General features: G+C 50.1%; 1 protein-coding gene across 1 annotated transcript; it reads left to right on the top strand.

Annotated features, from left to right (window-relative positions):
- The first annotated feature begins 353 nt into the window (after positions 1-353).
- LOC122363813 (5-hydroxytryptamine receptor 1-like) lies at positions 354-16,182 on the top strand. Its single transcript, XM_043333544.1, has 3 exons — positions 354-537; positions 9,982-11,515; positions 15,391-16,182. Exons 2-3 carry the CDS (start codon positions 10,343-10,345, stop codon positions 15,580-15,582), a joined length of 1,365 nt encoding a protein of 454 aa, XP_043189479.1. The 5' UTR covers positions 354-537; positions 9,982-10,342; the 3' UTR covers positions 15,583-16,182.
- The last annotated feature ends 1,545 nt before the right edge of the window (positions 16,183-17,727 follow it).

The raw sequence follows: 17,727 nt of genomic DNA, 5'->3' as shown, positions 1-17,727 counted from the left end.
ACATGCTTATGTGTATTGTGTATGTACACGTCTGCGAGAATTGCCATGCAATGCATTTAATCATTCATTTTAAGACAATTTATTTAGTCCACTAAAGGCGGAAAAAATAAAGTGATGTGGAGTGTTCGACGCAACTTCATAGTACAATTCAGGCGTCGTCTCAGACGCTAGGCGCTATGTGGTAACTGACGACAGTGCGGAGAGCAGAGGTCGGTGGTGAATGTGATAGGTACTCTGACGCAGCCCGCCGGAGATCAGAGGTCGGTAAGTGATGCACTGACGGCAGCGCGCCGGCCGTGCCGCGCCGGTTAGAGACGAGCACGGCGCTCCGGCAGCGCGCTCTCCAGCCGTGCTCAGTCGTCGTCGGGCTCCGCGAGGAGGGGCACGTCGGCTCCGACGCTCGGCGCGCGCGGCGTGCTCGCGCCGCTGACGGTCGGGTGACGAACGGTGACCGAGTGACGCCGCAGACGCTGACGGAGGGTGAGGGACTGTCCGGCACCACCTCTGACCCGTGACCTCAGCCGAGAACAGCAGCCGGTGAGTGACCCGGTGTGAGGTTCGTATACACAGGGGCCTGCTCTGGAGTTCACGGACCCTTATTGTGACACAATATGCTGCTCTTGGACCCGGTTGGCTCTGCAGCTGCCCCCAGCCTCTCCACTCTCTGACATGCTTCTATGTCACACAATGCAAGTGATTTAGTAGGAAGCAGCTGGCTGTTGACAAGATAAATACCAATGAGAACTATAACACATACGAGTAAAACATGGAATGTAGACTGTCCGTGTTACACCTTCCTGAAATATAGTGAAGCATTTTTAGAAGGGCAGGCACGCCGTGCTTGTTTAAGTAGAAGTGGAACGATGCAGTGTACCTAACTGCATGCAGATATGAAGAAAAGTGAACTACAAATTTGAAATCCACCTATCTAGAATTAGTCAGTCGACAAACATGAACAATTCTTCTAGCTAGATACTGAGATATATTTTGGATATTTTTTTATGAAAATATGATAATGAAAGTATTTTAAACTGTCCATTTACTAGGTACTGATGCTGATACATATTTTCAAAAATTCCATAATAACTAGTATTCAAAAATTCCCAAAGGCCCAATTCATCCCTCCGAGAAATGAATTCACAAATATTTTGATCGCTTCATTTTCTCCGGGGATGTTTTGATATTTCAGAAAAATACAAGCTGACGCTTTTGTGACGCTCCCATATGATTACATGACTTCAAACGATATGCCACAATTCCTGCATCCTTTTCAAAAGCAGTTGAAAGCGGATCCATCCTTGAATCAACAAATATGCAATGAATTCCCGAACTCGAGTGAGGGCAAGGCAATATTTATTCTAGACATATTGAGGTTCAAAGTACGATACAGAAGGGAGGAAGAACGCTTCTTACGAAATATACGACGTTTTGAGTGACTGTTTTGTCGGTGGTGTTCATAGAACGTAATGCCCGAAGTTGATTTTGAATTGTCATAACCATTTGGTTTTACGATTTTTTTTTTATTGAAATACGTGTATCATAAGTTTGTATCGTTTCAACCAGCTCCCACGCATTAGACCATCCATGACGCCACGACTTCCTTACACGATTATATCCGAACAGCTCCTCTTAGTTTTGCCTTCGAAATGATTTAAGCAGACACATGCGCCTCGGTATACTCGTAGGTAGGGGAAAGTGGGGTAAGACGGGCACCCTAACTTTGAAGCCATTTTTCGGCCAGTTAATAACAACATAGAGACACGAAACTGAGTGAAACCCCTTTTGTAGACAATAGACATTTTACTTCCATTTGCCAGAAGATGAACTTTAGAGCTGATGCAACAAATAAACTGTAGCTATTTTTTTACAACACCTTGCAAAAACCGTCTTGCCCCGCCCCATGGGACAAAACGGTCGCATGGGTAAGGTAAGACGACCAGCTACTTTCACCGACCAGCACAGCTGGTAATAAATACCCGAGATTAGCCGCATTGATACAGTCGCTCGTTGGTCTCAAGTGCTTCGAAAAGGCAGTATACGACTGAGATTCGTGCAGAATGCGCATGCTTGTATGCAGGGATGCGGAGCCGGAGCCGGAGCCGGAGCCGGAGCCGCCGGAGCCGGCATATTTTGCCCGGGGCCGGAGCCGGAGCCGGAGCCGTGAAACAATATATCCCGGAGCCGGAGCCGGAGCCGGAGCCGTCAAAAAAGGGGGCGACTCCGGCTCCTTTTCTTAAGAGGGAACAATTATTTACCTAGTTCGGTTTGACAGTTGAAGGCGTGAAACAATGTGGTATTCAAAATAGCCTTATTATACAAATACAGAAGCAACGTGTACCAATCCCATCGCCCTTTTTCTTCCACCCGTATTTAATTGATCGCATAGGGGATGTACTGAGTAGAAGCCGGAGCCGGAGCCGCCGGAGCCGGAGCCGCCGGAGCCGGATCATTTTACTCGGAGCCGGAGCCGGAGCCGGAGCCGCCATGACATTTCACCCGGAGCCGGAGCCGGAGCCGGAGCCGATTTTTTTCTCCGGAGCCGGAGCCGGAGCCGGAGCCGTCTGAAATTTCCACGGCTCCGCATCCCTGCTTGTATGTATAAGGCCCTAGTTCAGAAGCCTTGTAAAGCCGTCTTTCATTTTCATTATTAGAGGATACATTGTACCGAAGAAATGTTGCTTATATGTTTGCAAGTGTCGAATTCGAACACATTTTCACCAGAAATGCTTCTTTTTTCCTACAGAAACAGAAATATTTTCACCATTTAAAGACCCATTGAATCCATACTCGCCCGTCTTACCCCAAACTCAATGTTAGAATTTTAGCACGATTTTTATCTGTGGACAGTTTGAGGCAGGCGGAGCAATTCCGTGGTAAATTAACATTGGTGGCATATGAATGTACCACAAGTGACTACTAGTTGTTAGCTCTATTGTGCTGCACACAAAAGTTTGCACAATACACTATGGATGTTTTCAATGAAATGAGTGTTTTTTAAAGAAATCGAAATAAAAGATAATTGACTGAACGCAAATTCAACAGCCTTCAATGGTTGTGTGTGGTGGGAAAGGCAACTCTGGTCCTAATTTTTCTCGCTCGCAGCGCTGCTGGTTTGATCTGCAGATGGGGTGCCCGTCTTACCTACCGTCACCGTCTTACCCCACTTTCTCCATATGTACAGATGTTTCGGTTCTAAGAGCTGCTCAAATAAAAAACTTCTTCCTGGTCTGGTTCCCTGAGAATAGTAAACAGATCGATCGATAGACGCTGGAAATAGTAGTCTGGTTGACAGTTCTCGGAGGGGATCCAACAGAGCTCTGCGAGATTAGAGCATAGTGTAGAATCTGACTTCATTGGGTATTCAATCATGTCATTCATTATATTTTGAATAAGGTTTTTGCTAGTCAAAGTTTTGCAAGAAAACTTACCAGGACGAATAGCTCGTGATGGTATGATTTTCATGGACGACATAGCAAGTGCAGTGTTCAGTTATTTGGTTGATCCTATTCTTTATTGGAATTCCAAGCATCTGTTATTAGTGAGTGACTATGAGGATGCCATCAGGGCACATACCACGTCTGACAAAGTATGCTCATGAAACAAGTTGACACTCTAGCCAGAAGGCGGTCTAGGCATCGACTCAGTAAGCACGAGTTGTTTATGGCTTATCGCCCAGGCGCCAGTGATGTCCAGCACCGCAGTTGAGCTGAAGAAAAATGTTACGCCTCTCCCAAGTTGGCAACGTCATTGGTGTTTAACCATGCTTCAGCAGGTAATCCGTTTTTACATTGGTTTTTATGCACTAAATTACGGTGCACAAGAGACGAAACAGCCTTTAAGTGCCGAAGGCGAAGTACCGGTTGGACCAGTGAAATGGGGAGCGGGAGCTCGGAGGAGAGTGAAACTCGTGGATATCAGAAATTAAGCTTTTCATTAAACCCACCCAATCGATCGTTCCGATTCAAAATGACGGCATGCGGTGCACTGAGCATTGAGCTGAGCACTCCCTCAAATCCGTTTGATCTGCGCTTCAGATGAGTAAATATGTGATTACATACAGACGTGAGGGAATGTTTGCCGCCGTTGAACAACTCCCTCTGCCCTCACAATCCCTCTTCTCAATTCCAGGTCTCCCTCTTCTACCCTCTTCCATTCTCGCCAAGGTGCAGTGCAAGGCATACCGCATGTACGATGTGGACACAAACTGTATCGCTGGAGGCAGAGGACGGCAGCCAACCCTGGCTTCTCCCGATTTAATTGCAATGTAGCTGGATAATTGTTGCTGATGTGCTTATTTTGCTTTGAAAAATCACCAATTAGACAATGTCACTATACCTCGTCGCAAATCCTCCCCTCGATAAGTTTTTGCGTACAATTTCGCATTTGGCGCTCGTCTCAAATGTGTAAAAATCAAATGCGTTTACAATATTGCGTATTTTCAAACACCTTTATAGGCACTTGAAAGCTATAAGACCGCACTCAGGTACCGGTGAGTGAGCGACTGGCGAAAAATTCTTCGAACCCACTCCTGTCTTGGTGAGCACCGTCTTGCCGTGCCCTGAGAACGGCCCGAGCTATAGCGGCGTGCTCTCGCGGCGGCTCGTCTCTCAGTTGGAGCCGGCGCCTCACTCCGACCCCTGTCCGACTCCTCGCCGCTCGATCCCGCCTCAAATGCGGAACCCGAACAGCAGCCCGAGCCAGGTTTACGAACCAACTCTTTTACGGTCGGCACCGGAGAGGCAGCTGGGTCCGCCGCTGGGGTGGCGGACCGGCTGGCAGGGGACACTGCAGCCCGGTGCTGGGACACCTCAGCCCGGGGCCGGGGCACTAAGCCCAGACAGCCGCCGACACGGCTCGTAGCGGCGGCTCCTTGCTTTGCGTACGACCGAGCTGCTCCCCGACACGCGCCGGATGGGAGCGTCCTCTCGGTGCCGGCGGCCGGAGATCTGCCGTCACTCATCGGCCTTCACCACTGTCAGACCACGTCTGAAGGCTGAATACAGAACCGCATGCCGATAATGTTCCATCACTGGCTCGGTGCCAGACGCCCGCCGCCGCAGTCAATGAGTACAGTCGCCATTTTATTATATATGGACTTATATGTTTGTCTGCAATAGCATGGGACGATTATGCACTGTTTATTTACATCGTTATCGTGCCGTGGTATATGTCACCGGCCTCATACACCAGCACACAATTAACTGTCAACTAAAGGGACAAGTCTAAATAACACTATGCAACAGTCATTTTGTTCCTGAGTAACGACCGATTTTTTTGGACTCATTGGGTCCCATTATAACCGAAATGGGCATTTGTTTTGATCTGAAAATGCTTTTCCGGTTTTCAGAGACGATTTTCGATTTTTGGCCCCGAAATTCGGTTTTTGGCCCACTGTGTCCGGTGTAATTGAGTAATCGACTCGCGGTAACTTTCATCGCCCTTCCTATGCTACAAGCTTTCGAATGATATCCGGTTTTGCATATTTGCGTGTAAAAATAACGTCATAAATCTATGTTAAAGTAAGAAAATATTGAAATTTTGTAAAAATTTCACATTTTTTCGATTTCATTTCAAAATAGAGTAAAAACTAAACGCCCTATCCAAACTCTGAGCCCAGTTCCTTGAAGAGCATTCAATTTCCGTTCGGAAGGTACTATTTTAGTGCATTTTATCGGTTTACTGTGGCGTCCAGATTGAGTCACTTGAAAAACGGGCCCCCAACAGATCAAGATTCTGAGCGACAGGACTGCTCAAAAGTAAGTTCCTGCGTGTGACCCGAGGTCACAAGGAGTCAACAAAATGACCTCAGTTGACCCCTCGTTGATCCTATGGCGTTAACAGGTTAATGCTATGTGATATGACTTAGGATATGTGTTTAGGTTAACTCAATCTGGACGCCACAGGAATCCGATAAAATGCACTAAAAAGGTAACTTCCGAACGGAAATTGAATGCTCTTCAAGAAACTGGGCTCAGAATTTGGATGAGGCCTTTAGTTTTCCTCTATTTTGAAATGAAATCGAAAAAAATGTCAAATTTTTACAAAATTTCAACATTTTCTTACTTTAACATAGATTTATGACGTTATTTTTGCACGCAAATATGCAAAACCAGATATCATTCGAAAGCTTGTGGCATAGGAAAGGCGATGAAAGTAACCGCGAGTCGATTACTCAATTACATCAGACACGGTGGGCCAAAAACCGAATTTCGGGGCCAAAAATCGAAAATCGTCTCTGAAAACCGGAAAAGCATTTTCAGATCAAAACTAATGCCCATTTCGGTTATAATAGGACCCAATGAATAAGAAAAATTCGGTCGCTTTCCAGAAACAGAAAATTTTTCATTTTTTGTTGCATAGTGTAATCACTATTTTGTATGTGATACTGACAAAGTGGCAAACTCCGTAACACTGCAGAATCAGTTTGCACGTCGCATATTTACTTCTCAGTCTGCGCTTATCTTCACTGAACACGCTCGTTCAGTGTTTATTAATGTCCCGCTCCACACTTCAGCAGCCTTCTTAGTCTGTATTTTCTTAGCTTGTCAGCCAGTTTTGCACCGCCAGCATCTTCTGCGAATATATTTATATTCGAATGCAGAATCATGTAAGCTGTTACGAAGCAGCCAAAGTCCATTACGAAGGCCTTTCGTGACATCAAATATAGACATTTAATAGCTGTTTTCGAAGTCGCGACCGTGAATGATGGCTGCAGCGGAATGCGGCATGCAAATTCCTTTCTGCCAGCTTCGTCTTAGAAGTGGCTCACCAGGCTCACCAGGTCGCAGGCGCTGTGTTGGCCAGGAACCGTCAGCTCCACGTTACAGCAAGTGATTTGAGAACGTGATAAATAACACCCCAAAAATTGTAGCAAACAATTACGATTGTCAGATGGCACAATGTCACAGCTCAATCGTCATTGGTTTGTCCTGTTGAGATTCAGGTAGGTTTTCTGCTAATTATAACAGGTAGATGATACCGAGCTCTCGGATCAATATTGATTATATGTGCGTCGCCCTCGGCACCAGCCGAGCTACTGTATGTACATAAGCAAGAGTTCGCCCCAATGCCGACTGCCGGGTGTGTTTCTGTTTTAGACGGCTGTGCTGTGTAGTGGTCCGTTGGTCCAGACGGAGTGGTCGCAGACAGTCCCTCAGCGGTAATCTCAGAGGACCATCACCGAGCTGCCGAGATCTGTGAGCCGCTCTCAGCGCTCTCACAGCCGCTCTCAGCGCTCTTACAGCCGCTCTCAGCGCTCTCACAGCCGCTCTCAGTGCTCTCACAGCCGCTCTCACTCAGCGTACCCACAGCGGCCTCGTAAACTCCTCGCCGGGTATGTCTCTCTGGGAGCCGATGGGATAACAGCATTGGCGCAGTAACAGTCGCGTGCGTCTGACCGGTCGGGTTTCATGGTTTGTTTTTCGCTCTGTCAGAGGCAGGCGTATTCGTATTAGCGATAATAGGAACAGGGTGGCATGTGATAGGCTTGCGGTGATGTATGATATACTCAGTAATTTATGAAGACTCATTCAGGAATGAAACAGTAGGTACGCAATGTGGGATGTTGGACATTACCGTACAGCTATTCTCATCAGCATCACGCGTAGAGAGCGTGTCTAATTAATTATTTACTGATTAGTTGGGAGCGACACTGCTCACTGCAGGCAGGCGGCTCAAAGTTGATCAACTTTCGCCCACTGCAACAGCTCTTGCAGTGAAACGGAACGCCTGCGAATGCGATCTAATGCCTGTTTGGCGAGCGTCGGCTCCGTAAACTCCTCTGTCGCCGTCACCAAACTGTTTGATTGCCAAACTGTGGGAGCGGCCCGAATCGCTCCTGTCTCGCTAAGCAACAGGAGTTGCTGTCTAGTTATCCCAAACACCCGACGGGGCCCTGTCAAATCGCCGCCCGAGTTGGATGTCCGACTGAGCCGTTCGCACGCGATCGCCTGCCGGTCGAATGCCGGCACGATTGTGGAAACGGTATGGATTTGCTCTCGTTCTGAGGTGGGGATGGCTGGCTGGTCAAAGTTTTTGTTTGTTCAGAAGTTAGTCCAGAAGTTAACTACCGGCGAATGTCCGCAATAAATACTTTTGGGACGGTGATCAGCTCGAGACGCGACAGTCCGGAGCTGGAAGCATTTAACTGCGCCGTCAATCAAATTCAATGGCCGATTTTGAACTTAAATCTTAGAACCTTGAGATACATTGGTATTATATTCTAACAGAATAACTGAAAAGAGTACAACGTGCACCTCTCACTTTAGCAAGGAGAGGCCCTTTCGCCTCTGGTGACACTGATAATGCCTAAAAACATAACTTTCAAGTTGGCATGACGACATTTTGGTGTGTCGCCATCTGTGGTTGACATCAAGGCTATACCTGCTTAGTCGGCTGATCCAAAAATATTTATCAAAACACTCCCAAGTACGGGTATGTCTGTTACACCTTAACCGACCGGTTGTCATGTCCCTTACATTTAATATCTCCTTTCCATTTCATCCCATATTTTAGAGGTGTGCCCCGTGCAAACGACCGATGAGCATGCCCGTCCCTCTTTAGTCACTTTCCAGTCATCCGTCGGGCCATTCACGCTTAGAAGGCCGCGTGCATGTTGTGCTGGCATTAGCGCGCTGCGCTAACTTGTTTCAGTTGCTGCACGCGAGACGCCAGGTCGGGGCGGGGCGTGTCATGGCATTATCGTGCGGCGACCGGGGCGAGGCGTGCTCACTCCCCCACACCTCGTAAACCGGCCGCCCGCTCTGTGCCCGGTACGGTCCACCGGACCAGCCATTGTCGCTGCCAGCTCGAACGGAACACAGTGGAGCGGCAGTGAGGCGTCACTAACGCCGTGAATGCGCCACGAACGCCGTGAATGGTCGGGGGCGCTGCAGCGGCCACTCCAGTGATCGTCAGGGTCCCCTCGTCCGTGCAGCCTGGTACATGGACGACCATGAGAGATAGCAACGACTGGGTGGATGGCAAAACTTCTTCTTGACTTCGGCTTTGAGAGTTCATATAGGCCGTAGAGTTCATAGAGTTCATATAGGAGTTCATATAGGTTCATATAGGCCCAGATCTCGAGAACGGCTGGGCCGATTGCGCTCAAATTTGGTACACGGTTGGGGACCAGTTAGTAGGGTGCAGTGCAAAAGTCAGTTTGGACCCCGCTTGCACGTGCGCACGTGCAGTGTGCCGCTTCCAGATCTCGAGAACGGCTAGGCCGATTGCGCTGAAATTTGGCACATCGCTAAAGACCTGTTAGTAGGGTGCAGTGCACAAGTTAGTTGGAGGTACCCCCTCGCAATTTCGCACGTGCAAGGCCCATCCTCTCGCTCGCTCCGTTGGTCGCCCAAAAGGCGTTTTACTGGTATAATATGTGAGAGGCTCCAGACTCGAGTATAAAGGAAAGAAGTGTATTTTAGGTTTAGGGGTAGACTATAAGAATACTGTTAGCCACCAGCTCAAACGAGTGGCATTCGCCTATTCTGGATAAAACCAGAAAACAGCTTGGAACCGTATGGTAGCCGGTAATGGATTGAATTTCTGATAGAACGGTAGAAGCGCTTGTTGCTGATGGGAAGTTGCGGAGATGGATGCCGCTGTAAATTTGGAACCTGTTACTCAGCGAGAAATAGTGACTGGAAAATAAATCGCGCCAGAATTATGAGGTGTTATCTGAAGGTCGTGTTTGACGTCTGAATGACTTATTTCAAAACTGTTTAGGATGCTGTTCTTGCATAAATCTAGGACGCAGCGAGGTTAAATTGGAAAAAAAATCTACATAGTTAGGTGCGGATTGATTTTCACATGCCAGATAATTCAAAATCTGACTTGTAAAAGTGGCCAATGAGCAAAAACATGCAGTGTCGTCTCCGACTCACGAAATGAGTTGTGGGGAAGAAAATGAAACGTTGTCCTGCGGAAACAAATATGCGACATGAGTCGTCAGTCAAGTTAACCGTTCGGCATCTGTTTCAGGTTTGTCGCCTATCTGCCTGCTGATCCGCTCATCTGCTGGCTCGGCCGAAGCGGGATCTGGCCCATCGCTGGTCGGAGTACTTCGCCACACCGTACTGCTAGTCTCTTCGCCACCTTCCCGGCGGACACTCGGTTACCGCACACCCACACGAGTCAGACACTCGGTTACAGCACGCCAACACGAGTCTGTCTTCAGCCGGCTGCCGGGGGCATACAGACCGGCATACGGCCGCAGGCCAGCAGGCGGCATCAGACGGGCCGCGGAGAGCTCGGTGTGCTGGTTTCTCCCACAGACCCACTGCAGGCCGCTCAAAGCTTGCGGACTCACCAGTGACGGACCGGGGACCGCCGCCGCGCCGCCATGCTCTCTCTGAACGTGACGGCGGCGGAGGCCGAGCCGGTGGCCACCGCCGGGCCCGGCTACCCGTGGGAGGTGCGGCTCGTGCTGATGATGGTGCTGCCCGTGGTGATCGCCTGCACCATCGTCGGCAACGTGCTGGTCTGCCTGGCCGTCTGCCTGGTGCCCAAGATCCGCAGCCAGCCGTACACGGTGCTGTACGTCTCGCTGGCCGTGGCCGACCTCTTCGTCGCCGTGCTTGTGATGCCGATCGCACTGCTTCACCTCTGGGCGGGCACGTGGCGCTTCGGGCGCACCCTCTGCGACGTCTACGTCTGCGCGGACGTCCTCTCCTGCACGGCGAGCATCCTGAACATCTGCGCCATCAGCGTGGACCGGTACCAGGCCATCACCAAGCCGCTGCAGTACTCGCAGTGGCACGTCGAGCGGCTCATGGCCGCCTACATCTGCGTGGTCTGGACGTGCGCCATCGGCATCAGCATCGTGCCCATCATCATCATCGGCAACGAGCACGGCAACGACGACGCCTGCAACGTCAGCCAGAACATCTACTATCAGGTGTGGGCCACGCTCATGTCCTTCTACCTGCCACTCGCCATCATCATCTTCGTGTACATGAAGATCCTGAAGGCGGCGCGCATCATCATCAGGCAAGAGCGTCGGTCGCAAGGTCACCTGCCCAAGAGGCCCGGCGCCGCGGAGGTCATCAAGAGCGCCTCCGGTTACGACGTTCGGCTGTGCCAGGTGCACGAGGCGTGCGCGCGGGACGGCCGAGGGGGCGCCATCAACAACAACGTGAGCAGTCGTCCGCGCGCGCGGCGCCGCTTCTGCCCGTGGTCGTTTGAGGTGCCGCGCGAGAAGAAGGCCTCGGTGACGCTGGGCATCATCATGACGGCGTTCATCCTCTGCTGGCTGCCGTTCTTCATCCTGGCCGTGATCCGGCCGATGGTGGCACGCGACTCCATCCCCGACTCCATGTCCGACGTCTTCCTCTGGCTCGGCTACTTCAACTCGCTGCTCAACCCGGTCATCTACGCCACCTTCAACAAAGACTTCCGGCGGCCGTTCCGGGAGATCCTGTGCCTGCGCTGCCGCAACCTGAAGCTGCTGCTGCGGCAGGAGCAGTACTTGGAGCAGTACGGCGGCTCCCAGGGCTCCGGCTCCAGACATATGCAGGTGGGTGCTGAGGGTTTCCTGCTGCAGACATATGTGGGTGGGTGCTGAATGGTTCGTGCTCCTGGTACGCAGGTGAGCGCTGGAGGGATACTCTCCAGACTTCAGACACGAGGCAGATAGGTACCTACGTTCTTGGTGCATCCTTAGCTGCTAGCTAATTACGATGCTACGAGCACATGCCGATTGTATATTAAGTTTGCGATTAAGTGTTGTTAGGAAAGGGTCTCTCAATCACATCATTTTCAGCATTATTATGACATAATTGCTTTGGCATTCACTCAAGCGAGATTTTCTTTTAGGCAGCTCCTGCACTTGACCTTCGACTTTTTATGGCTTTTTATGGCTTATAGATACTCAGCGTTGCGGCATTTTCATAGTTATGGTTCCGGCCATGTCGTTATTCCTTTGTGTACTCTTCCAGTTTTCAAAGCAAACTGCTCCGGTAACTGGGTGCTGAATGCTGGCTCAAAATGATAAGATTGATGACTGAGTCAAATTAGAACCGGGCTGGCTGCCAGTGAGGTTTCGGTCACCTCAATTAATCGTATAGGCGGGTTCCGACCCACGTCTTCTTGCTGCTTCCGTGCTTCATCCGTAGTGTGGTGCTGGTGAAGCTCACCCCTGCCGAGTGCCCCACTGAGTGCCGCGACTCTCCGATGACGAGTGCCGAGTGCCCCACTGAGTGCCGCGGCTCTCCGGTGCCGAGTGTCGGCTGCGCGTGCTGTGACTGGGCGCCGCGCCGGTCTGGGTCGGGTGCCGCGGCGCCGGCCCGCTTTACAGCCGCCTCCGGGGAGCGTACTTTGGCAGCCGGGCTGCGGTGATAAACCCGCCGCGCCAGTCGTCAATGTTGTTGTGCGGCAGCAGTGTGTAGTGGCGCAGCCCAGATGCCAAGTCATAGCGCTCTCGATAGGCCAACTTGGCGTTTTAAGTGCGCGGCGGCCTTATGGCTGGCCGTCTGCCGCCGACCCCGGCCGCGGTCTTATGGTCGGCCATACGCCACCGATCACAGCCGCAGATGGGCCATCTCTGGATGACGAGCTTCTTCATGTCGGCACATTATCAATGCTTCTTCATTTAATGCGGCTCGCTGTTCTGTACTCGTAATGTCCGATAGGGGCCGCTTCTAAGTAAGGAATAGGCATTTTAATTTACCATAGAATTTTAGTTAATTCTGAATTGACTCTTTTTTTAAACTTCTAATTCATGTGGCACAAAACGTTGAATGAGAGTTTTAACGACGACGGGGCCAGCGCATCCCACAGCGTAGGTCACTGATCAGTGCATTGGCCATTTCTCGTCGGCCCCGTCTTGTCTAATTGGGGGAGTGGTCCCCTGCGGTCATAGCGGTTTGTCTCCTTTAGGCCAGGTACACATGCTACTGGGACAGGTTTGTCTCGCATCCCATTCTCGCATCCCAGTCTCGCATCCCAGTGCATCCCATTCAACGTGGATCAGTCAGACCGATAACCATAATTCATGACCTGAGTTGTAGCGCCTAAAAACCCAATCAACAAGCTAACATCTTCAGCAGATAGGACTAATGTGCCAGCACCGCACTAGACGGACAGCCATCTTCTCAAACAGAATCCTCGGCCGACAGTAGAGCGGCGACCCAGGTCGTCTAGGCTGAGTGGAAATCGGTGTCTATCCCGCCACCGCGCCTCTCCGGGAGCAGCTGGAGTGCATCGCTCTTCCGGCGCGAGCGTCTCCCATTCACTCCCAACGTTGCGCCCGTTTAGTAAAAAGTGGAATGCTTCCCAGAAACCATGCACGTACCGCAGCGAAACTTTGTTCCATGCTTGAAGTGCAGCTTATACGATGACTCACGTAAATGTGAGCCAGCTCAGTTTTACAAAGGTTTATTAACTTTTCAGCGAAGTTCGACGGTGTGATTTGACGAAAATTAATGTAAATTAATGTAAAATTAATGTAAAATTAATGAAAATTAACGCGCCCCAGTGGCGGTCTCGGCCAACTTCTCCCTAGTGGGGGGGGGGGGCATATGTTACCACCCACCTCTAACTCAAAAACTAAGAGGGCTAGAAAGACGCGGTAAAAGCAGTCGATAGCTCTCAATGCGTACGTGTGAAAGTATTTCAGTCATTTTTCATCTTAGAGCAATATTGGGGTCACCAGAGGTCATCAAAGGTCAAAATTTGCCAATTGTCATTATAGGTATTTTTCAGAAAACATGCCGTTATCTCAGGAACTATGGTAGCTAGAAAAACGCATGGAACAGCAATCGATAGCTTTTGAACTCTTCTTTTGATAAAGTCATTATCAAAATTGACCTCAGGTCAACGGTTTAGCCTCCAGAGGGCAAAAACTCCAAAAATAGCTGATTTTACGAAAAGTGTTTTTCGACAATACCTTTCGACATACAAAAAGCCACGACACTTCTATTGCCAGAATCGTGTTTCTCTCGCCGAGACGCGTCGAATGAACTATAAGTTGACCTTGAAAGGTCAACTTTAAAATTTGATCTCAGGTCAAGGTCATGACCTGACCGGAAAAGGTCATGTTGCATATCAGTCTATGCATCTCAACAAGACGAACACAATGAGACCATCCCCAGCGTTCTATCTCTTTCCAATCACGAGTTATTGGCAAAAATCTGTTTGTAGCCTCAAATGACCTCGGATGACCTTTCTAGAGGCTATCAGCAAAAATGACACCTAGGTCATCACGGGTGGCCCAAATCATTGTGATTCTGAAATATTTGGACTGTTCCTATGCGTACACACGGATCTAGAGACATTTTCATTTTTCTCCATTGACTTGTAATGAAAAGGTCACGCCACTGACCTGACCTTAGGTCACGGATATAAAAAAATCCGAGATATACAAACTTTAGGCGCCCATAACAGCATGCAATCCGCCAAGTTTAAAACCTTTCTGACAAACACTGCAGGATGGACATGATTGCAAACTTTTTTTTAGGCTTGGTCAGTTAACTTGACCTGGTGACCTGACCTTGACAGGACCTGGGGTCAAAAATTTCACATTGTCCAAAATTGATGTACCAAAAGCTACCCCAAGCGGCGCGGCGCTACGCGCCGCGGTTTTTTATTCACACGCAAAAAACGCGACAGGGTGGTAACATATGCCCCCCCCCCCCCACTGGGGCGAAGGTTAACGGTGCGTTCACTGGAGATTAACCATCATTAATTCAGAGGAGTCCGTGCACCAATTTAACTTAAATCATACCAATAGGGATAGATCACACATGGTAAGCCTTCATACTTGTACCTATGTAGGACTAGGATTATTGCTTAATTGCATGATAAAGTTTCAACGACAGGGATGGCCCATCTTTCCCAATATGCCCTGTCACATATCCCGACGTGTTATTATGCAGAAATATGTTGTATACCTAACTAGGCACACTGGTGCCGAATGTGATAGACAATGATACCTCATATCTGGTTCAGTGCTTCCCCATTAGACCGCGAGGTATTTTCCTGGCCGCGTTGTAGTAACTTGTTACATGTAAAGGTTTTTACGTAACCCCACTATCGGATTTCTGAGCAGTATTATTTGCTAGGTACTGGCGTTCATTAGTTCCTAGGCGGCCGGGGCCCGCTTACCCATCTGGTTCGCCCGTGGACACGGCGGTGATCTGTGCAACGCAAACATGTGGCTTGTGCGTTCCGGCACCCAGCAAGACGCAAGTTGACCCTATTAGACCTTTTTGACCAGGTATCTTGACGTTAGCCGGTGACCTGTGCGGCCCAGCTGACCCCTCTGACCCCTCTGACCCATTCGCTGGCCCAGCTGACCCCTCTGACCCCTCTGACCCATTCGCTGGCCCAGCTGACCCCTCTGACCCCTCTAAACCATTCGCTGACCTGCCGTAATTCTGTCTCTGCCCCCAGGTGGAGCCAGCGCCAGTGCTGCCCGTCACCGGGTACCGCCCCTGCCGGTCGAGTACCACTGGTCTCGGTACCGATACCGACCCGGTACCGGTACTGGTACGCGGCGCCTCGGACATCGAGCTGGACCGGCTCACCGGCCGGCCGAGGTCGGCGGCGCTCCACAACGGCATCTGCAGCGAGTCGGCCATCTGAGGTGTGGGTGGGTTCGCGACGGGACAGGTGGGACTGAGTGGGATGGATGGGCTGGATGGACCCGCCACCTGACATCAGGTCTACTGACTACTGAGGGTGAGCGCAGGACGGAAGGAAGACGTCCTCAGTGATATCGAAACAAACACAGAGGAACGCTGTCAGTGACCGGAGGATGCAGAACGCCCTTGGTGCTCGCGGGACACAGAGAACGTGCGTAAGTAAGTAGTGATCGCGAGGCGCAGAGGGATGTTGTTCTAGACCGGAGGGCGTGAAAGGAACTCCGGGGGACCCCACTGAGCTGCGTAGGAATGATATGAACCCGAGCGATAGCCCGGTGTGTGATTTAGTGGCAGGCTGTGTCAGCCCCTTAGCTGTGTGATAAGACGTGCACATTAGGACTGTTTAGTGTTCAGATGGACTGCCCGCGAATTGAGTATCGTCTCGATCAACTGAGCTTAAACGGACAACTCAGCCATGGAAGGTCCATCAATGTGCGGTTATACAATCAGCTTAGTTAGTAACCTACCTACTACCGAAAGAGGAAGAGAGAGATAGAATGAGAGAGAGAGAGAGAGAGAGAGAGAGAGAGAGAGAGAGAGAGAGAGAGAGAGAGAGAGAGAGAGAGAGAGAGAGAGAGAGAGAGTCGTAGCATTTTTAGCCTCAGAGTCAGCATCACCATCTCGGTTTCACTGTAAATCAAGCATTTTGTGTCAGTTGCATGAATTGAAGTAAAACTATTATACTCGTAATTATGGCGCTAGCTGCAGCTAAGAAATATGTTTTTTTTTAGGTTTATCTAGTCAATCATCTCCGATTGTGACCTTCGAAGAGATACGAGAAGTGACAACGGTAAGTCAGGAGATATCAGATGGGTGACGGCGACACATAGGTACACATACAGATGTGAACAGTTCAATTAGGCGACATTTGACTGATAAATGGTGAATGCGAGATGGAATGTTGGTTTTTAGTCTGTTTTCGAGATATTGCAAGATACGTTTCACCTTTTTGTGCTATGCTTGCTACCACATGCGATCACATTTCCAGTCATTCGCTCTAAAAAGTAAAAAGTATCACTGCGTCGTGCATACCGTATTACCACAACATCATATCTCACTGCACGTTTCTGCGCCGTACGTTTTGCTGTGTTCAGGTATGTCTGAAATAAGTCAATTGTATGATCGTTAGTTCATCTGGTCGTGCTGATAGACTTTGTTCCACTGCTGCGCGCGTGTAACGTGTAACGTTCAGTGCTGAACGCTGCAGTGCAATAGTCTCAGCCACCACGGCTCTAAACGTTCGTACGCATGTGACATGTGCTGGCGGATAGGGTGGGTTGGTGAGTGGGTATCGCCATCGCTCACCGGACGTGTGCTTTTGTTGACAGCGATCTGTTGACTGCGCACACGGGACTGAGTATCTGAGCATCTGGGTATCTGTAGTGCGGCCTTCGCCGGTGGCGCCGTCGATAGAGACGGGACACGCGCCAGGCCGCAACTCCCATGGTGATATGTCAACAGAGGGTAGCCTATATGATGGACTGAATAAACGTCCACGATCAGCAATATATCAGCTAGACTGTTTCAATTCCTGTGTGTGCTTAGTATAGGCCATGACACAAGTGCCTTGAAGCGTGGACAGTAGCAGAACAACGTTTCGATGCCATGGCGAAACACTTAATATAGCCGTAGCTTGAGCCGTAGCACCAAATCGTTAGCGTCGATTTATTATCTTAATTCGTACCTATCCTATATCAAGACGACATTGTACTGTATAGTCGGTCAAATATGTATCTTTCCCGGCCGCCAAGTGGCGCTACGGTCTGGATTCGATAGTTGGCTGAGCCCACACCCCAGCTGACCTGGCGGCTCTGGCGGCCCTGTGACGTCACGCGCGGGGGGCGGAGCTACACAGCGGCCGGCTGGAGAGTGACCGCAGACCAGCACTGGACGGCCTCGCCGCCGGGTGCTCCGGCGGGTCTGGCCGGGAGAGGCGAGCAAGCGGATGCGTTAGGAATCTAACGAATGTGAGGGCAGCGCGATGGTCTAATGATGGCTGTGCTTTCATGCGCCGTGTAAATTGTAGACTGAGTGCTATGAGCTATCAAAGGATTATCTGGTGTTTCAACAGGGGTCGCTGACCTAA

Source organism: Amphibalanus amphitrite, unplaced genomic scaffold, assembly GCF_019059575.1.
Source record: "Amphibalanus amphitrite isolate SeventyFive unplaced genomic scaffold, NRLGWU_Aamphi_draft 000640F_arrow, whole genome shotgun sequence".
Lineage (NCBI taxonomy): Eukaryota > Metazoa > Arthropoda > Thecostraca > Balanomorpha > Balanidae > Amphibalanus > Amphibalanus amphitrite.
This window is presented reverse-complemented; position numbering and strand designations above follow the sequence as displayed.

Bases quoted from the DNA above. Each gene is read 5' to 3' on its own strand.
- LOC122363813 (XM_043333544.1), top strand. From the start codon at position 10,343: ATGCTCTCTCTGAACGTGACGGCGGCGGAGGCCGAGCCGGTGGCCACC. The intron at 11,516-15,390 runs GTGGGTGCTGAG...CTCTGCCCCCAG, and splicing joins CCGGCTCCAGACATATGCAG to GTGGAGCCAGCGCCAGTGCT.